The sequence below is a fragment of the Puntigrus tetrazona genome, chromosome 7 (assembly GCF_018831695.1).
Source record: "Puntigrus tetrazona isolate hp1 chromosome 7, ASM1883169v1, whole genome shotgun sequence".
NCBI lineage: Eukaryota > Metazoa > Chordata > Actinopteri > Cypriniformes > Cyprinidae > Puntigrus > Puntigrus tetrazona.
This window is the reverse complement of record NC_056705.1, coordinates 3,514,724-3,536,901: the sequence shown is the minus strand read 5'-3', so window position 1 is coordinate 3,536,901 and position 22,178 is coordinate 3,514,724. Positions and strand designations below refer to the sequence as shown.

At 36.8% G+C, this 22,178-nt stretch overlaps 1 protein-coding gene across 3 annotated transcripts in view; it reads right to left on the bottom strand.

Moving 5' to 3' along the window:
* LOC122348935 (mitogen-activated protein kinase kinase kinase kinase 4-like) overlaps positions 1 to 22,178 on the bottom strand; it is a 39,240-nt gene that overhangs the window by 10,337 nt on the left and 6,725 nt on the right. The window contains exons 4-19 of one of the 3 annotated variants that reach the window (XM_043244825.1): positions 21,580 to 21,705; positions 21,203 to 21,313; positions 20,911 to 21,001; positions 18,686 to 18,816; positions 13,332 to 13,386; positions 10,927 to 11,005; positions 10,082 to 10,257; positions 9,352 to 9,424; positions 9,028 to 9,238; positions 7,033 to 7,194; positions 6,862 to 6,948; positions 5,877 to 6,023; positions 3,194 to 3,427; positions 2,807 to 2,910; positions 2,560 to 2,699; positions 1,224 to 1,321 (exon numbers count right to left, since the gene is read on the bottom strand). In XM_043244825.1, coding sequence (XP_043100760.1) covers positions 1,224 to 1,321; positions 2,560 to 2,699; positions 2,807 to 2,910; positions 3,194 to 3,427; positions 5,877 to 6,023; positions 6,862 to 6,948; positions 7,033 to 7,194; positions 9,028 to 9,238; positions 9,352 to 9,424; positions 10,082 to 10,257; positions 10,927 to 11,005; positions 13,332 to 13,386; positions 18,686 to 18,816; positions 20,911 to 21,001; positions 21,203 to 21,313; positions 21,580 to 21,705 — 2,025 coding nt within the window. Of the gene's footprint in view, positions 1 to 1,223; positions 1,322 to 2,559; positions 2,700 to 2,806; positions 2,911 to 3,193; positions 3,428 to 5,876; positions 6,024 to 6,861; positions 6,949 to 7,032; positions 7,195 to 9,027; positions 9,239 to 9,351; positions 9,425 to 10,081; positions 10,258 to 10,926; positions 11,006 to 13,331; positions 13,387 to 15,723; positions 16,440 to 16,575; positions 16,615 to 16,647; positions 18,595 to 18,685; positions 18,817 to 20,910; positions 21,002 to 21,202; positions 21,314 to 21,579; positions 21,706 to 22,178 lie in introns of those variants that run through there. The other 2 variants (XM_043244824.1, XM_043244823.1) reach the window with 2 other exon arrangements.

Here is a 22,178-nt window from a genome sequence, read left to right as displayed (position 1 = left end):
CCTAATGACTCATAGTGTGTAGTTATTATAAAGTAATGTCTGTTAAGAAAACCAGTGTGTTATTGAACAAAATGTTATTATTTATTAAGTTAAATTTAAAAATGCATAGTGCGCAATCTGCATTTTTGCATATATTATTTTAAAAAAATAATTTTAATCATCCATTTATGAATAAATAATAATTCAATTTAAGTTTTGGTAGGTGTTAAGCCTAGTAGCCTTATAATGTAAAAGGTCTAATTGTTGGCACAAGCTGAGGTAGATTTTCTATTAAAGAAAACTATAACTGAATGTATTTAAAGAAGGAGCAGCTTGTTTAGTAAACCATTCTCTTAAAAAAAAGTTTAGTTTTTCCCCTTGCTGTACCAAAATCAGACCAAACTGTGGCCAAAGGTATGTACCAGACCATCATATTTGTGTACTGTTACACCCCTAATAGACAGTACAAAGAAAATGATTTGACATTCAGGACAGCCGATACTTACAGCATGTCTAACTGGTCTTACAAAGTCCTTCTTCTTTTCTGTCTTCTTCCCAGCAATCTCTGGCCGCTGCACGGGTGAGCCCTCAGACTTTGAAGAGGCTGCAGAGAGAGTGAATGAGCACAAGACTTATTTGCAGGTAGACAGGAGGGACACAATCAGTGTCAAAGCTGGATAGGTCGCCACTGCTTGTTGAAAAAGCTTGCTTTGCGTTGCTCAGTAACTAATTACCCTCCTCCATCCCCAACAAACCAGTGTGTTATTGAACAAAATGTTATTATTTATTAAGTTAAATTTAAAATAATGCATAGTTAATGAGCACAAGAAATCTGCATTTTTGCATATTATTTTAAAATAATTTTAATCATCCATTTATGAATAAATAATAATTCAATTTAAGTTTTGTCATCTTTAGTGTTAAGCCTAGTAGCCTTATAATGTAAAAGGTCTAATTGTTGGCACAAGCTGAGGTAGATTTTCTATTAAAGAAAACTATAACTGAATGTATTTAAAGAAGGAGCAGCTTGTTTAGTAAACCATTCTCTTAAAAAAAAAGAGTTTAGTTTTTCCCCTTGCTGTACCAAAATCAGACCAAACTGTGGCCAAAGGTATGTACCAGACCATCATATTTGTGTACTGTTACACCCCTAATAGACAGTACAAAGAAAATGATTTGATTTGATTACTTATTTTCTTAAAAACAACAACAAAAAATCAGCATTCAGGACAGCCGATACTTACAGCATGTCTAACTGGTCTTACAAAGTCCTTCTTCTTTTCTGTCTTCTTCCCAGCAATCTCTGGCCGCTGCACGGGTGAGCCCTCAGACTTTGAAGAGGCTGCAGAGAGAGTGAATGAGCACAAGACTTATTTGCAGGTAGACAGGAGGGACACAATCAGTGTCAAAGCTGGATAGGTCGCCACTGCTTGTTGAAAAAGCTTGCTTTGCGTTGCTCAGTAACTAATTACCCTCCTCCATCCCCAACTCCTCAAACTCGTCCAGTCAGGATTTGGTCCCTTTTGATTCAAACTAAATTCTAAAATATTTCTATTAAATTATTGAACATAAAATAGTATCTACAATAAGGGTTCTTGTCGAAATAGCCCAAAAACAGGAAATATTGTATCTAAAATGCAAGTCTCTTAATCAACTTCTTGTTTATTGAACTGTTGTAAAAATTCTATATCACATTTGTAATCATGGTTTTCAGAGAAAACAGACACTTGTGTGAAATTGATAAACTAGGGTATTTAAAATGATATAAATACAAATTTTCTGCCCCATGTCTTGAATTTGTATAATGTAAAATATCATTAGCCTGAATCATGCAGTGAAAGAACACACTCTAAATGCGTATGTGCACTAGTCTAGACTTCATGTAAAGTTTGTGTGCACTCTGTAGTAGAGTTTTGAATAGATTTAGCTAAATAATTGCTAAAGTTGCACATTGTTGAAATTATGATCTCGCAGACAATACATATCGCACACCTCTACTGTACAATCCTGCAGTTGTGCTCATAAGTTTACATACCCTGGCAGAATTTAGGATTTCTTCGCCATTTGTCAGAGAATATGAATGCTAACACAAAACCACTTTCACTCATGGTAAGTGTTTGGTCGAAGCCATTTATTATCAATCAACTATGTTTATTTTTTTTAATTTATTAAATATAATTATATACTTATACTGCAGCATGGCCACTCAAATTAGCAAACATCATTACAAGCTCAAGTAAGGCGATAGTTTTGAACACTGGCTGGCTATGTGTTCTCTAGTCTTTGAACATACTGTTGTACACATTATTTTTGTGCATGTTGGAATGAATTGAGAGCACTCAATAATATCTAGTATGGTTCTGACAGCACTAAAAGTGCCTGTCCCCTCAAACAGTATCCTATTTAAAGGTATACGAGTGATTTCAGACAGCAATTACTTTGGTTCAGGTGTGTTTAATTAAGGTAGAAGCTCAACACCACAGGAAAATAACACTCCAGGAACACTCCTGTTTGTCAGTGTGTTTTTTCAAAAAACAAAACAAAACCAAAAAAACCTAAAAAAAAAAAAATTATACTCACAACGGACCCTGAACTTCTCCGCTGAGGTGGCCTGTGATCCAGTCTGAGAGCTGGAGTTACTAGAGCCAGAGGAGCTCCCACTACCTGATCTAGATGAGAGCTGTTCAACTCGCTCCCACAGCAGCCGTGGCTCCACGTTACTAAAGGGATGAGAGGTCAAAAGACAAAATTACTAAAACTTCCTTGAGAAATATACACTTATAAAATATAAACTTCTTCTGCATAGAAATTTTGTTAAAGATCACACATTCCAGCATTCCTCTGTCCAGCTTGGTTGTTATGTAGCCCAGGTTGTAGTGGAGAATCTTGACGGGACAGCACGGGAGATCTCGATGTTGTTCTTATTGGCACCTTGCGGGAAAGTAAGAAGAGGATCTTTTAAATATCACATTATCTTACATTTGATTTTGAAGCAATAACAATATAGACATATGACCATTCATGCAGGTACAAGTATAGATATGTGACATGCTTTTTAGGTTGTGTAGTGTAAACAGATTGATTCTAAAACACTGCAGAAACGAGGATCATTTTCATTCTAAAATGCCGTTTTAAAACAAAAACTCACTAATGTAAACCGGGCCTTAGTGCTACACAGATCTCTAAAAAGAAACTCCATGGTCCCTTTTCTTACCCTCGGGGGAACCTCTTCATCAAGAGTCTGCTCAGGGGTCTCATGGCCTCTGGACTGAGGAGGCTGTGGGTGGTCAGGGTATGAAGTGTGCACTGGGTGGTGCTGGTGAGAGGTGTCCTGAGGGCGAAGATGAAGATGTGCAAAACTAGGAACAGGATCACTGAAGGACTGGGAGCGAGACACATGGGGTGCTGATGAGTTGCTCTTTAGAGCTGCTAAGTGAGACCACTGGACCTTAAGGGAGGGGGAAAGAACAACATGTAAGAGTGACATGGAGGGTAGATACACTAAGCAGTAAATGAGTGAACAACTGTGAAATATGAGAGACTTAATTCACAGTTGTCATCCAGAACCTTTTAAGGAGTTTAGTTTCATTTACATGTCTGCCACGTGTCACGTGTTTCATCAGCATATGGGAGAAAAAAGATTTGATGAAATTGTGATTTTCTCTTTGATGTTTCTGAGCTTATTGTTTCTGTGGCCCTTGTGTACATTAGAGCTGTATTATTGCTGCCAATTAGACACTGTAGTGTGGAGACCAATCAGACACACAATTGTTTAGTTATTTTTAAATGAATAATCCAACATAATCCCTGAGACATGGGAACAAGTACTTTGTCTGCTTAAGATGCTATGGTAACAGTCCAATCACGCTGTGCTAATAGAAGGACAACCAAGTAAGTGAAAGCGAGCGCAGGCAGTTATAAGCCAGGCATATTAAACGAGTAAACGAGTAGTAAACCCATTAAGCAGTGAGGATTCTGTCATGTAATGCCGGAACACTCAGATTATAAAACCTGGTGAATGTGGATAGCAACGACGAGGCAATATCTCAAGTAGAATGGGCTCTTACTTGGATGGGGCAATGTTGGCCCAAAGAAGAGTAAGCTAGCAAGACAGCATCACCAACCTACTTAGAAAGACTTTGCTTTGTGACTGGCAGCCCTCTGGAACAGGTGCCAAAGCAAACAAAAAGCTCATCAGTTCACCTAAAGGTGGTGGATGGCTCAACATAAGCTTTCAATGCCCTGACTGGGCAGAGAGGGTAAAATTCCTGATCTCTCTCTGCGGGGGATAGTGCTGATAAAGACACCATCTGCACTCTGAACAGTGTAGAGAGCACCTTAGTCACATAGCCAAGCCATGGTCTCAGGATGTCATCAGACCCGAATTCCAGACAGGGCTAAGCAAAGCACTTGCAAATAGCCTATTCATTTTTACAGATGCTAGTGCATATAACAGAATGCTTTTAAATGATAGGGACTTCAAGGTGGCCGTTTGCAGGTTGAAAAGAAGCGCCTCTTTAAGTACAGTAGGCAGGCCTGAGGTGGGGATAGTGAGGGGGTCCCACACGCCTGGCTCCCTTCATGAAACGGAAAACAAGGTTGTCTTTGCCCACTGAGTGTCCTGCAATGAAATCATGTGGGGCTGCTATGGCAGCCACATAGATCTTAAGAATGGAAGGGGAGTGTCGCCTGTCCAGCAACTCTTGCAGAAACAATAGTATTACTAATACATCACATGAAGAAGGGTTTTGTTTCTGAGAGCCCACCAAGCAGAGAACACAGACCATTTCAGAGAATAGACAAGTTTCATTGAGGCTCTAGTCTAAGATGCATTCAGATGAAGAGCCTGTACGAGTGAAGTGTCGACAGGAAACCCTTATGCTGTGTCTTAACAACTGGTTTGATCAAGAAGATGTCAGGCAAAGCGTCAGTTACATGTTTCTAATTCAAACTGCACCAAAAAAACAAAACAAAAAGAAAATCACAGAATCAAACTGACTCCAGATCAGATGAGGTGTCTAAAGAGTCCCACCCCTAGTTGTTACGACATGTTTACACACAAGAAAAAGATATGCTGTATAAAACAAACACTCAAAGTAAATGAACGGATACAAAGGTATTAAAATGGCTTTTTTCCACTGAGCGGTACAGGTCAGTACAGTACAGTACAGTATGGTCTGATTCGGTACGGAACACCCCAATTCAACTTGCATTTCCACTGCCATCGGTAATCTTTTTTGGTAGGTGTGGTATATACAGGAAATAAAATGTTACTCAAAAGGAATCATATCTCATGTTTATCACTGCACTGCAAATGTCGAAAAGACGAGCTGAGTTTGAGGCTGCTCTAAGTGGATACATAAACACTGAGGACCCAATGTTCGGCATATAAAATTTTCAAATAGGTGCACACTTTAAAAATAATACTCAGATTTGAGTTTTAAATAACTATATTCTCATCTGAAAATTTCATGACACAATAGCAGCAATATTTTGAAAATTAGGAAGAACGCTTACTGTCTGTGTGTTCTTATTGTCTGTGTGAAAACAAAATGATAAAATACACATTTTTTTGTTTGGGCCCTCTGATGAAAATTATCCGATGTAAATAAATTCACGAGCAGCAGAATGGAATGAGTGAACAGGAGCTCCACCCTTTTGGAAACCTTTGCTTTGCAAGATACCCTTATGGAAGAGTACTAAAAAAGCAGTACGGTACAGTTCGTTATTTTGGAACCATTCACAACTTCTGACAATGGAAACGGATATAACTGCATACTGTACTACTTAGTGGAAATGAGCCATTACACTTACATTTAAACAATGTGAAAATCTGTTAAACAGAGACAGAGATGGGAGGAGAAATAGAAAATCAGGAGAAAATTATTTTAGGTTACTTGTGGTTCCATCGGCCTGTGCATGCCTGAAGACTCAGTGGAGGGGTTTTCATTGGTGTACGGTTCAGATCCTTGCAGCAAAGGAGGCAGTTTGGTTGGAGCAGCATGAGGTGTACCCTGAAGATTCTTACGATACCTCTCATCAGCCTGAGAGATGGACGAACAGAGTGATAAAGTAGGATCAGCAGGTATCAAGACAACTGTCAGGATAAGCTCTTCATGACATCATACTAATATTTGACAGCCTGACCAAGACAAAATAGATAAGTGGGAAAAGTCTCTTGTGAACGAAACTAAAGCAAACAAAAATGCTACAAACAGCATTGGTGCATGTGCATCATGTGTAGATGTGTATTGTCTTTGGGGTAGGCCTTTGAAGTGAAATAACAGATTTCCCCTACTAAAAGAGTAAGGAGCAATGAACATTGTGCAGGGACCGTGTCAATCAGAAAATACAATTCATGATGATCAGAATCAGAATGTTAACTAAAAGAGGACTACAAGAGGACACTCTAGCCCAGTCCCGGGGACCCCCTGCTCTGCTCATTTTACTTAGCACACCTGAATGAGAACATCAGCTTATTTGTTCAGTTCTTGGATCTCTTCATTCAGTTGTGTTAAATAAAGGAGATAAGCAAAATTTCCAAAGTCTTTTCAATGACAAAAGTATCCCAGTCAAATGGAATATAGTGTTTGTTCACATTACACTACTACTTTTTAGAAAAAGTAGTTAGCTACTTGAAATGCTACACTACTTAAAAAGTAGCTAAGCTACTGTCACACTACTGAAAAATGTTGTTAGGTTGTTAGTGTCGCTACTTATAGCTAGCTACTCCCCAACACTGCATGACCGACATGTGACACCTTAATGTACAGCTAAATCTTTTTAGATTTTACACAAACCAGCTATCACTATCATTTGAAGAACAAAAACATAAAACAGGGACTAAAACAATGACAATTGAAACAAAAAGGTTTTTAATACCAGTAGTTTGGCCTGCTCCTGCAGCAGCTGTTGCTGAAGGATTTCAAGTTGTCTTTGCTCCTCCTCAAGCTGCCGGTGGATGAACTCCTGTCAGACAAACAAAGTCAAACAGAGGCATTGATTAGCTGAAGTTCCATGTCATTATAAATTTAATATATCTTATTAAGTCACCTGTTCAAGGTCAATCCTTCTCTTTTCCTCTTCGACTCTCCTGCGCTCTTCTTCCTCTTTACGCCTAAGTTCCATTTCCTCCTTGAGTCTTTTGTCCTCCTGCTCCTTGCGTCTTTGCTCCCGTTCTTGCTGCCGTCTCATCTCACGCTCCCGTCGCTGTTGCTGTTAAAGTCAAGAGATGTTTTTAACTTCTTGATCCAATTCAAATGTTGAGAATTCTATTTGAAATTGCCTACTTGATCTATGCATCAATTCCTATATTAAATGCCAGTAAAATTGTCCTATACATGTAAAGTGTGTACTGGTCAGCACATTCCAGGGTCTATTTTATGGCAGAGCCCCTCTATCATCTCAGTAGCTACATTTTAGGTTTAATGATTGGATCTTGGTGAACTGACACAAGCAAAAGTTGTACAAAACTACAACACACAAATCTTATATTTATTCAAAGAAATAAGTATTCTTAGTGACAGTGATGTGTGCTCATCTTACACAAACTCAACTATTTATGGACAAATTAATGTAAGACAGTTCAATCATTTTCATCATGTTCGAACTCAATTGACATCAGTTTTGGGTTCTTTTTGATGGAGTGAACAAAGGGTGGTCTGGGGTACGGTTCATACGGTTCGCTGCTGATGTGAATGCAATTGTACCAAATCACGGAAATGAACTGCTATTAATGATGTAAATATATATATATATATATATATATATATATATATATATATATATATATATATATATATATATATATATATATATATGCAGAGAGCAATGTTAGGCATTTCGCCATCTTCTCCACCGATGTTACTAAGCACAGGGTGCTGGCTTGATGGCACAAATGAGCCACAGTTCTGCCACAAATGAATGAATTTTTTTCGAATTCTTTAATAGATAAGATTGATTGGGGAAAAAAACATGGCTCTTGCCTCATGAATTGTGTAAAAACAACAACAACAACAACAAACAAAAAAGTTGAAAATTATACTATAGTGATCTGCTGACTGATTTGTAATTTTGATGTATTACCTCTGTATTTCTTTCTTTTATATATTTTTTTAATCTATTATTTCTGTACTCAATGTCATACAATGTTATGTTGAACTGTTAAAGTTATTTGTATACATGCAATGCAAAAAAATTGTATTTATAAAATAAATATAAAATAAATAAATAAATAAATAAATATGAACACTGCTCAGGGGCGGCAGGAAAGGGGAAAGCAATTGATCTGGTGCTCTGACCAGGCAATCGAACCAAGTGTGAAAACACCCTCAGCCCTGTAAGGCTAGAACAGATACATTCAGGTTCTGAGTGGCATTGTTTTATTTTAGTGACATTTTATGATTTTTTTTCTAATTTACATTAAATATTGCATAGTTGTTTGCCATTATTAAATATCCTTTCACATATTTGTTTGATGCATAATAAGGTTTTTCACCTTATTTGTTAGTAGCAGTAGCAGTAGCTCATCTTACCAGATAATGTGGCACTGAGATAGCACCACCTAATATAATCACTTTATTTTTAGGCATATTATGCACTTTATTCCTTTTCCATTGATAAATTGCGGTTACGCTTGTCTATCTTTTGTTAATAAAATTAATTTTATAAAAAATTACACTTGTGTCTTCCAATCTTTTTTATGTGATGTACTCAAAACGGCACCTTAAGTAACATGTAATACAACAATCATACTGTCAGTGATGCGAGTACCTATCAGCACACTTTTTCATGTGCTTGCCTTGCAAAATAATTATTATACATTTAAACTTCAGACATATTAAATCAGCTGAATTAATAGGCCGCACAGGACTACAAAGAACTAAATTTCACAAACAGCATTCCTCAAAAAAGTTTGTTAACATATCACAAAACATAATGGTACTGTTGTTTGTTGCCACAGCAACCACCTACAATTCCATTTTCTCCAAAACACACGCGCGTTCACACAGAACAAGCATCAATAAACACAGTATACTGAAGCCCAACCTCCTCGAGTCGTCTTCTTTGCTCCTTCTGCTGTTCAATGCGTTTCTGTCTCTCCGCCAACAGCTGCCTCTTATATTCCTCCTGTTCTCTGAGTTGCTGTTCCTGGAGCAGCTGCTGTCTCCTCAGTGCCTCTGATCGCTCCTTATTCTCCTGCTGCAGACGAATGAAGTCACGTCGCAGAGTAGATTCACCAGGCACATTCACTATAGAACTGAGGGGACACATCAGTAAGACTTGAGACAAACCAACCAGGAAGGCACACAGCTTCAACATCTATTTGCTACTTTGGAGCAAAAAAAATGTTATCTGCAAGTTTTGCTATACCTGGGTTCTCCTTCCTGTTCTTGTGCCTCTTCTTCTTCTTCTTCACTTCCACTGTACTCATATTCTGTCTCATCTAAAAGGTAAAAGATCATGCAAAATATTTAAATTTAAACTATATGAAATAAAACACTACAAAATTCAGATAACAGAATTACACAGACAGTTGGCAACCTTTATATGTGTTTGTACTATATTGTTTGCAGTGGTATTGGTATGTTTTACAACTAACGCTAATAAGCAAAGTTTACTTGGTCTCATCCACAGATACATGTTTCACTCTGCCTCTCATCAAATGATATATTCTATGAACTGAATTGTGTCACAGGAAAAGGAATTTGGCTACAGTACCAAATAAAACAAGCTACATGACTGAGAAATAATTACTGCTAGAGTTTTGGCATGCAGATATATAAAGTTTAGATAAACTTGCCTTACTTTTTCAAGTTCATAACAAAGTTCTAAGCTTATTGTGATTATTGGATGGCAGTCACTACAAATAACGTTTAGTGAAGTTTTGTTAACATGTGAAAACACAGCTTTGCATAGCTTGGATTTAAATCGATTCATCTAGGTTCATTCAATGAAGCTTGAAAATCAACAACTCTATATTATCAGACTAGAACCAGTGTCCACATGGTTGACATCTTCACCGGTTGAAGCTGATAGGAGAAACATTAGTGCCAGAGCTAAAACAAATCCTGAGAAGAACTTCTGTATTGAAGTGTCTAACCTCTCTCGCCTCTCTTCTTACGAGTACGGTCGATATGGTCTTTAAGCTGGATGCGAACATGTCTCTCGTTAGGTTGGTCTCTAATGAAAGGATGTTTTAACAGTTGCTCTGTAGAGGGGCGATGGTTGTAATTCTTCACCAGGCAGGTTTCAATAAAGCTGAAGAACTTCTTGGACCTTTGAAAAAATGGGAACAGAAGCTTAGAGAGTAAAGCAAAGTTTGGTCTGTTAATTCACCATTGGCAAAATTGTTTTTTTTAAATTAAAATATGTCCATATATTAAAAGGGCATTCTTTTTTTTAATGTTACACAACTAGAGAAAACTGTGAAAAGAGGTGTAGTGAAAATAGATAGGAAAACTCATAATAACACCCATAATACAATGGAGTGTAGCAAAATTTGCAGTTTCATCAAAAGTCAAAGTCCCCTTTTACATCATCATGGCAGAATTTTCTTGACAAACAGGAATGGCTCGGTGGAGGTAACAAAGAAAAATTACACACATTGGTCATTTACTTACTCTACTGACATAGAAAAAATCAGGATAAGAACCAACCGGATATAGAGAACATCAAATAATCATTTTTTGTACAATACAAAGCTATGACCGCAAAATATTTTTACTATATAACACATTTTGAAGTTGGCATATCATTAGCTCCACATTTAGGGCTGATATATCAAACACGCTTATTTGTAAATGTCCTGTGAAACATTAGTCTTGATAAAAAAGCTCAAAGAATTAAAATTGCATAGTTGTTACAGTAAATGTGTTTTTATCTTAAGTTTGCTTTTGTTATGGCCTGGTTAGGTTTAGGGTAGGGTTTACTGTAGGTTCATCTTACCACTTCTTTGATTTAAGCCGTGGAGGAGGATTTCTGGGAATAAGGAAAAGGGCACGCATTGGATGCATGTCACACAGAGCTGCAAAAAGAGACAAAAAAATTACCCATCAAAACAATAAAAATAAACACTTTTTTGTGTAGCTTTAGCCAGACTTGGGGAGAAACAGAAAACTTCAGAAGTGGCACACACATTTAATAAAAGAGATAATATCCTTTTTTTTTGTAAAAATAAGCTAACTAGTCAGATAACAAGTCCTTTTTTCAGGATACAGTAGCAGCGCTATCTATCTTTGCACACACTACACTTTATCCTGATCTCCATTCTGCTGCTAATATATACACATACACATATACAGTGGGTACAGAAAGTATTCAGACCCCATATTTTTTTTTTTTTTTTTTTTTTTTTTTTCCACTCTGTTATATTGGAACCATTTGCTAAAATCATTGAAGTTTTTTTTTTTTGTTTTTTTTTCCCCTCATTAATGTACACACAGCACCCCACAGAATTGTTCACATTTTTGCAGATTTATTAAAAAAAAGACAGAAATATCACATGCTGTCATACTCATATTTAACTCATGTGCTGTCTAATTCTTCTGATCATCCTAGAGATGGTTCTACACCTTTATTTGAGTCCAGCTGTGTTTAATTATACTGATTGAACTTGATTAGGAAAGCCACACAACTGTCTATGCAAGACCTTACAGCTCACAGTGCATGTCAGAGCAAATGAGAATCATGAGGTCAAAGGAACTGCCTGATGAGCTCAGAGACAGAACTGTGGCAAGGCACAGATCTGGCCAAGGTTACAAAAACTAAAACATTTCTGCTACACTTAAGGTTCCTAAGAGCACAGTGGCCTCCATAATCCTTAAACGTAAACTTCGATTAAACCACTGGGTATATATGGAATACTTTCATGCCAACTTTATGTTCTTATTCGACCTTAGTTAGATTGGGCACCATATTGAATAAAGTAAGTATTCAAACATGGCTATGAAAGAGAGCCTTAAAGTATTTACAAATCTATACACTGCAATGTCCTAGATCACATCATTTTCATTATAATTTTTTCTCAGCATGAGATTTCGCGGTTGAACAGTCAGTATCAGGGGCGAGCTACATGAACAAAATTTCTACTATTAAAAGTATTAAAATATATATATAATATATATATATATATATATATATATATATATATATATTATAATAATCAATTTATTCATTAAAAAATAAATATTTATAAAAACAATATAATGTATTAAAATAGCTACTATGATTAATCATGAGATGTTGTTATAACCTATGTTAATGTTTTTTTTTATAATGCATTATACATCCATTACAATGCCTTAAGAATACCTTAATAATGTATTATAAATACAGGCTTCATAGAAGAGTTGTGTTGCAAACTGTGTTTTTGTATTTCTATCAACTTACACTTTTATTCCACTACATTCCCTAATTAAAATGCATACTTTTACTCCAGTACAATAGAGAGTTAGAGGAACACAAAGCGGGTTTAATGAATCAGTGGTTTGGGATGCGTGTATAAGTTGGGCTGCTGTGTAATTGCACAACATGCAGAATGCAAGTTTTAATGTAGGCCTCATGGCAGGTCTACACCTTTAATCACTGTTCACACACTCTTTTTACCAGTAAAGCACAATTCACTCATCAGTTTTAAAACACCAGCAAATTCAATGCTTTTTAATGAACGTTTAAAACTACTGATCCGTTCAACACTGAACTCATAATACATCACTGTGTGAGGCCCTGTTCACAGTAGTGGGTTTTCGTTTTAAAATGCGTAACTTTTTTGTTTTTGGTTCCGATGTCAAAAACGCTGCAGATTCTGTTTTAGTTTGAAAACTCAGTGGTTGTGTTTCAGTGTAAACACGTACACATCTATGCTTTTACCTGCATGAATATTCATGCATTTCTTGCAGCAATGATAAAATGCAGCAGAAATGCCAGTGTAGATAGGAATCGATTTAATTCTAAAATGCCATTTTACAACAAAAATGCACTAGTGCAAATGTGCAAATGTAGTCAAAATGATAAATGATTCATAAATGATCAAATCAATTAAAAAAATGTTCTCCAGACAAAAACTGTTGCACACAAGCTGAATATATGTGACTATAAATCCACTCGCTGAAAGCCGGTAACACTTATGGAAAAGCTGAATTACAGTAACCTCCGTGGACAGCAGTATTGCAGTAAAACACTTTATAAGGTATTACATGGAGTGAAAACTGAATCTCTTAAATTATAACATTACACCACATGTAATACCATTTATACTAATTAGCATTTAGAGTTATTAGTTATTTGTACTGGAATTGGACTGAGACTGGACTGAGAGGACAGACTAGACCAGGAAATTTGAGAATACTTACGAGGAGCTCCTTCACCCATTTCTATAGCAGTGATACCACATGACCACAGGTCACTCTGGAGAAAGAGGGAGACAAAGAAGACGTCACAATATTGCAGTCACAATATTGTGTCACACGGATACGCTGTTCATGTCTTTAAAGCTTTGATGTGTGCAAAAACAACGAATCCACATGATATGAAAACGTATTACGTACAAAAAATATTCTCATAGCTTTGTAAAATTCAGGTTTAACCCCTGATGTCACATGGATTATTTTACTGATCTCTTTGCTACATTTCTGGATGTTGAACATGTTAATTACATTGCTGTATGTGGTAAGTCAGAAGTCAAAATCTCTTATGAAAAGTTTATGAAAGTTTGATGTCAGTAGTGAACATGGTACTCTCTATAATGGTGGAGAACTGAGAAGTGGATAAGAAGAACTGTTGAATAAAGATTTTTGTTTCCCATTATTCTCATAGTTTGCAAAAATTATTGTTGAAACACATGCTTAAAGGGTCATGAAACCCCAGAACACTATAGCTTCTACCCTCAGTGTCATTCAGAGGTATGTCTCAACATAAGCCTGTACATGCCTGTATCCTCGGTGCACCCGAAAAAATAGCAATACCTAAATGACCGGTATATACACAAATAAAAGCAGAAATTAAAAGCTCAAATAGTCTAGAAAAGAGAACATCCGAGAAGTGAGTGAATGCAACACCTACACTTGCTCTGACGGTGGCAAGTGGTCTATTGTTAGCTTTGCTAGCTAAATTAAACATGCTTCCATTAAAATGCCTAAAACTAAACGTTCTAAAGTATGGCTGTATTTCACAAGAAAGGATTCTGACCCTGCGACGTGCAGCAAATCTTTTAAAGCAGTTGAGTGTAAAGGGAGAAACATGCCAAACCTAATAAAATGTTTGAAGGAACACAAAATAAACTTGAAAGCAGAGGGATGCACTGTTTTTGATAACTTGTGCACAAGCTGGCACTATTGGTGTGGATGACCCCAGCCCCAGTGATACCAACCCTAGCAAAAAGGAGTCCACAGATTATGATGACGATAGCAGCCTTTCCGCAGGTTAGTAGTAGGCTAATGTAATGTCAATTGCCATTATGGCTCTCTAGCTAGTAGTACAAGAGTGACCCCATTTACCCTGGCAAAGAAGGCTACTTTGAGAAAGTGGAGGAACTTCACAGGGTTGTGATCAAATTTGTGGTCAAGGGACTGAATTACTTTTCCACTGTGGAATTCCCATGCTTTAGGTTATAAAAAAATGTAATGAAGTAATGAAATATGTAATCAAAGTAATGAAAAAAATGTTTAAGAGAATTTAGTTAATCCTTTATAGGGAGATGACTGCTGCCCTTAATCCTCGCAACCAACTCTATCTAGGCATGATCCATCAAACACTCTTATTCCTGCATGGTTCTCTGTTGAGAAACTAAATTTTATTCAGGAGTTAGCACAAGTGAGTAAGGCTGCCATCACATGTGATAGGCACAGCACCACTATTTAACAGTTACTGTGCACTACACCAGTGAAGACCACATTAAGCAAAAACTGCCACAGTAGACAACGCCAGCAATATGGATGTTGGACTGAAGAATCATAAGCCTTAAAATTTGGGGTGCTTTGCCCTTCACCCTAAACCTAGCCGCACAGAAGGTTTACAGCATCAGTGCCATTACAAAGTGGTGTGCCAGATTTCGATCTATTGTAGTGTGTCTGAGGAGGTCCTCCATGGCTAAGACTGTGCTGCGGGGAGAAGCAGTAGCTTCTCAGTAAGTAGCGTAGTCATTATATGTGATGCGATCTAGGAAAACCCAACGCACGGTGTAGCGATTTACTGCATCATTACACAGACTATAACGTTGCCCTGAAAAGGACAGTTTTCCATTGTTTATCATGGGTATAGTCTCTGAACTTTTGATCACCCCTTGTTTGTTTAGATAGCAGGAATAGTGCAGCACAGTTTAATTGCAACACAGTTTTAGGGAACAGACATCGCCAAGATTGAGCAGATTGAGGCAAGCGACATTATTTAATTTAGAGGCAACTTCAGATTGCGTTGTTTTCTTGCACTCCGCCATCTCACGATATTGAAATTAATAAATAAATCAACTTTAAGTGCCATAGTTTACACAGTTGCCATAGTTTACTGGCGGGAAACTCGCATTGATGCACCTTTATTATATGTTATGTGGTTTATTTTGATATGGTAGGTTAACTGTTTTTGTGATGTTAAGAGAAAGCAGCTCCACAGCTACTTCTAGAGAAAGACACAGTATTTTCTGTTTGCTGGAATAAATCGCCATTTTCCTACACTAAACAAGTGAAATTTGGCAGAATATTTTCAGAGATGATAGACAAGATGTTATAGAACAATAATTTAATGAAAACATCATTTTGACCAAAAAAAATAACATAACTTATTTTTCCAATTTCCTAAAAACATCTCAGCATGACATCCAATGAGTTTTCCCCAGATCGCATCACATGGATCTCAGAAAGTAATCAAACATCATCTTCAGTAGATTGTAATTCAAAATTTGCATTTGTGATTCAGATCGGCCACAACATAACATGATTCTGGATGTCAGAACATAGTGATTGTAATGGTGGAGAGGATTTGGGCAGTATACGCCATCCAGGCAGCATCCCTTGACCAACGACTCGACCAACGAAGCCAATGGAGAAAGATAAGTAACAGGCAAAAACAGCAGTTGTGAAACAATGAGCAGCATTAGTTGTTTTTTATTCTTGTCTTCATATTTTCTTTTTTGCCCCAGACTGGAAAGGCTCACAGATGATGACTTCCAGAAAGCAGAGGATTTTGTTAAAATCATGAAGCTGTTGTACACCTCAAGGTTTTGTCAACCTTAAGGTGGCTGAATAGGGCAAAAAAGAAAAAGTCTGGGGAGATCTGAAGAAACTATATCAGGTATTTTCCATTGTCATATAAGAGCTTATGCTTAAGGAAGAAGGCAAAAAACAATTTTAACTGTAAGACACTAACAGTCTGTCATGTTTTATTACAGGATAAAGACATTAAGAACTTCCTCCAGGTGGCCACCCTGATGGACCCTCCCTTCAAAGGCAAACTTGGATGTGCTGTTGCTGCGGGCCGGTTGGAGAAAGCAAAAGTTTGCAATGTAAGAACAGATCAGGTATTTTATGCTCAGTCTTATATCCCATGTGTGCCATGTTACAGTTTCTAAAAACAAAGTATTGCTGTTTATGTGCACAATATTACTTCTGCTGCTTCCAATGGAGGCCTTTCAGGATCACAACACTGAGGAAGAATCGAAAGATAGACTGGATGACCATCAGGAGGACAAGTCACTCAATGCAGAAGAACATGTAAGTAATATTGAAACAGACTATTTAAAATAAATACATTTTGGAAGCAAGTTTGTCTAAAACATTTTCAGTCTCCATATCACAAGAAGTGTTCCAAGAAGTCAGCCCTAGAAAAGCTGTTTGAGGATGAGGACCGAGAATTACTTCAGGCAACAACCTCTAGAAGTGGAGCCATCTCCATAGATGAACAGGCCCATTAAGAGATTGAGATCTCATCAGGACAAGACCCTGTAAGCTTGATGGTGGGGAAAGCAGAACAGTCTTCTCATATTGTCTGCACTTTCAAACACATACCTGTGTGTGCAGGCCAGAGAATATGGACAATATGGTCATATTTCTGCAATAGAATTGCTAAAATTTTAAGGGGTTTAATTATGGTGGCTGGGTTAGGTTGCTTAGGTTTTGTATTTACTTATATATTCATGTCTAATTTAAACTTTTAATATATTGTTCAATTTAAATAACTTTTTTGTCTAATAAAAAGATATTCTTGAAACATCTACCATCATTTTGTGGCTTTTTTTTAAAGCATCAGTTCAGACACAGTACCATTTTAAAAGTATTGATTTGCCACCGGTATCAAATAAAACAACCCTATCAACCAGAGCTGAAGGTTGAGTGCAGGGAGTTGGTTTTCCGTGTTCTACCAACACAAATTTGTAGCAAATATTTTGTACCAGAGAGAATGCACTCTTGTGATCATTGGATCAATGAGCTTTATCATGCATGAGATCGTCTTATAGTGGAGAAATGAACATGAACGGACAAAGTGCACACATACATTTATCACGTCTTTTGCAATTGAAATACACGCATATACGTCTGCTGATAAACAGCACTACCACTAATCATGAATGCGATCATGACGGATTATTGTGGTAAACAACAAAATGATTAAGACCAAAAATGCAAAGAAGAGTAGCTTAAACAAAAAGTAACTGCCTTCAGTCTTTGTTTTCAAGATGTTTTAATATTCTCTGTCTGTGTAATAAGTGTGCTGAAGGTCTGTGTTTTTACTGGTTATCTCTCCTCTTCTCACCCTCTACACTGCCACTTTTCCACAGTTTTCCACACCCATTTCTGGAGAGTTGCACATTTGATAGTAGCTTGAGTTAGGATGCAGAGGTAAAATTTTGTTTATCATCAAAATCAGTAACATCTGTAAAAATTGTAGCATCTCAGTTTTACATGGTTAAATTTATTCTAATCAAGCTTTTTTTTTATTATTAAGCATTGGTATCCCACGGTAGCATACATATAAATCCTGATAAACAGTTAAGCCCACACATATAGGACCTCAATACCATAGTAAAAATATAACTATATGGTTTTTAGGTAGACTATTTGTATGAAACACAGTATAGAAATGTTTCATATAAATGCACACATTCTGCAGCTTAAATCACAAATGCATATTAGAATTATATACCATTACTAATTAAGTACAGTGTGAATATTCCAAATTTCTTCCCACGAGGACGAGAATTGAGACTAGTCCTATTCTTAAATCACAGGTCTCAAAGACCACAGCTCTGCACAGTTCATGTACAACCAGCTCCAAATCACACCTGCTTGGAAGTTTCTAATAATCCTAAAGACCTTGATTAGCTCGATCAGCCGGTTGCATGAACTGTGTAGGCTTGTCTTAAAAAGTTTTCTCCTTCAAGAGTGGTCATAACTTCTTAAATTCAGTTTTGAAAAGGTAGATTTGTCTTATTTCTATTGGAAAAGTGAGACTGATTACCCCAGGACAACTGCTGGTTGGTATATCTAGTTTTTAAGACACAAATCTTAATATGGTGGCCTAAGTTAATGCAACTGGCCCCAGGTGTGTTTAATTAGGGTTGGAGCAAAACTGTGCAGAGCTGTTGCCCTCCAGGAAGTGAGTTTGAGACCAATAAACACTTAGACACTAAGAAAAAAAGAGAGAAAGATTTCTACAGTGAGGTCTGAAAAGAAGGACTATATTACAACAGTACAAAATGTTCAAGACAGGCTCTTACTCTGTAGTCATATGTCGCTTCTGGGTTCTCATCACAGGCAATGACTTCTGGCGCCATCCAATAAGGAGTGCCAATGAAAGTGTTTCTCCTGCCAACTGTCCTGTCCAACTGAGCGCTCACACCAAAGTCAACTGCAAAAAAAGACACAGTGATGTGATTAAAAGAGGAATTAAATGGCCAGTATCAAGTCTATAACAATTAGCATTTTTTCAATTTAATGTTGGGGGGTGAGATTGGGGGTAGGAATCTCATTCAAAAGTCAATCCATATGTATATACTGAACATATAAGGAGGCAAAAATCTTTTAATATTTGTGTTTTGATTAATATCTTTTAATATGTCAACAGACTGCTCTGGAGCAAGAAATATTAAACAATAGTTTACCAGCTTGAATGGCATTACTGCATTTTATTTTATTGTTAAATATCAGAAGAGTTTTACACTTTTGCAGCAGATCCATTCATGTTGTGTCTTGTGTTTGGGTTGCAAAAGACCCAGATATGTAATGACTGACAAAATATTAATGCAGTTTTAAAGTCTTAAATTTTACAAAATGAAGCCTTAAATACAAAAACAAAACATCCAATTTGAATGATGGGGTCTTAATTACAACAATAAACGTCAGCACGTTATCTCAGCCATACTGATTAAAATTTCCCTGTCATATTTTAGTGAAATTAAGTCATTTATTTAATTATTCCAGATGCTGTGAGAATAAGCTATAAACCTGTGGTTCTCAGCCTGGGACAATAAACCAGAGTTCACAGTGGGAGCACAGGAGCAGATATAATTTGAGGTAGGGCTGGCTGATAAAATGATAATTGTAATTATAGTGATATAATCTTCCTCAATAAATAAATAAATATTTGATTTAAAAAGCTGTGCAGCAAAAGCAGAATAAAACAGCCACTAGTCACTTGAACCGTGCCAGACAGACCATTTATCTGCTTGGGTTTGAAAAGTGGCGCAGTGAAGAGCGAGCAGTCTAGAGCTGACTCACTGATCACACAGCCACTAAACAGCACTGTGAGATCCAGATCCTTGAAGAACACAAATCATACAAACTTGGTTTATTTGACAAATATATCTAACTGCAGTAAAGACAGCAAAAAGTGCAAAAGAGTCGTGGGAATCAGTGACCGAAGTGTTCCATTTTCAACATCTCCCTCAACTTCGAGCGACAAATCTCAGCAGTATTCGGTTCATTTGAGACGCCAGATGAAGTCTGGGTGAACTCCATTCTGGTAGCGATAGCAATTGCTGTCGGAAGTAAGAATACCCTGCTTCGAGTCAGAACGGAAGTAGCTTGATGTCATGTGAAACGGGCCTATTAAACCAAAACTGGTTAATGTGGTGCATGACGAAAAGGGGTCGTTCAGTTCTAAAATCTAATTTTTTTATTTTGTGTATAATTTCTAAAAGTATGTCAGTTTTTGATGTAAAATAACAGTGATCCAGTAAGGTCTGAAATTTGAAAGAGATGTACCAATAAAAATGTAACAAAAATGAACAGAAATGCTTTATCAGAGCCTAACCCTTCTGGGTCTGATCTGATTTCAATCTCTTTTTAGTTTTCTAACTACATAGTTGCTATGTTACAGTTACCAGTTCATAGGAGTGTGTGTGTAACAAATGTGTGTGTGTGTGTGCGTCTGTGTGAGTGGATGTATTGATTTTGCACTCTGGATGATTTTTAGAGTTTCACTCCTTCATTGCTGTGCAATATTTTCTGCATTGTTAGGGATTTGTAGATCGTACACACAAAACATTTCAGCTGTTTTTTTTTTTAATTTTCTTCCCCTTTCCCATTCATTTTCTATGGTGGGCCACTTTTGACCAAAGACCATGAGTGACCATTTAGCTTTGTTGAATCATGTCCTAATTTATTGTGTGTTCACAAACTAAGTGTCATAAAAGTCACAGAGTTTCATACCAATTCCGATGAAGCTATGATTCTAAAAAAAGTCTAAATGTAAAAGACTGCACAATGAGGAGAACATCTGTAACTTTTGACTGGGGAAATTGAAATATGAACACTAAATTTCTTTTATGATGCTTTTGCATTGGAAAAAAAGTTGATTTTTGTTTGTATATGCTGTCAAATATAGTTCTTAAAAAAATCTTTATCATCAGGTCACACACACACACATACACAAAAAGACTGCAATCTGTGCATCTCTAATATTTAATTTATTTAAAGAAAATAAATAGATAATGTGACTCACCCAGTTTCACTTCGGCATTTTCTGTTAATAGCACATTCTGACCCTTGATGTCACGATGGATAACATGGTGGGCATGCAAATGGGCCAGACCCTGAGAAGAACAAGTGACTCCACAATAAACTTCAGAAGTAAAAGTTATGGAAATCACACAAATTTCCACCCTTGGGGACAAACACTGAGTAAAATAATTCATTGAGGAAAAAGGTGAAATAGATTGAAAAGACTAGAGATGTTTGTTTATAAAAAAAAAATGGAAAGTCCTGAGAAATGGAGAGCTGTTGTTGTCACTCACTCTCAGAATCTCTCTGGAGATGTAAGCAATCCAGTCTTCTTTCAAACAGTTGCCTTTGGTGTTCTTAACAAGATCTGTTATAGAGCCAGCACCACAAAACTCCATGACCAACTGCACAGACAGAAAATCAAAGGGGGGAAGACCTTAGAAAGAAGTTAGAAGTTAGTCATTTTTCATCCTTATTGGAAAATGAGCTTGCCATCTCTGAACACAAGAACGTTGGAGAAACATGGGTGTGTGCTCTTTTCATTCCAATATTCTCTCAATATCATAGCTATCGGCTTGAAAGACTGCAAGGCCTTAAACCTTGAAATATTAGTGAAATACACCATTTAAACAGACATCGAGAAAAACATGATAAATGTTCAGATACCCACCCACAGCTGGTCGTCATGTCCAGGAGGACTCTTCTTGATAAAAGCACCATAGTATGTAGCAATGTTTCTGTGGTGGGAGTATTTCTTCAGCATGTTAATCTCAAGTTTAATCTCATCCTCTTCATCCTAAACGCAGATAGAAAGACACACAAAAAATGTTATGAACCATAAAACATCAAGGAGATCTGTTACTAATTCGGTTTAGTTCAGATAGGCGGTGATAGGAAGCAAATAGTTTTTTTGCAAGAATTTTCTTGAATTCCCTTATTCCAGGCTATGTGTTTGATGACTAACAGATGGGTGTCCACCACAATTTTACATTCATTTCTGTCAAAAATGACCCCCATCTCAAATGAGTTTATGTCAGTCATGTCTTCAATTATAGAATTTACATTTGCCATTTTCTACACTAGTTTTAATATGTACATGAAAAACATTTGAGTGCATTTTAAGTTGCAAAATTTAAAGGAAAAAGTTTTACCCAAATTGATTAGATATATTTAGCATGCCCCTTCAAAAACCGTTGCAAAATCCTCATTTTCTCAAAATTCTCATTCTCATTTAGTTATTTACCTATTTGCCACTATGCATTATATTTG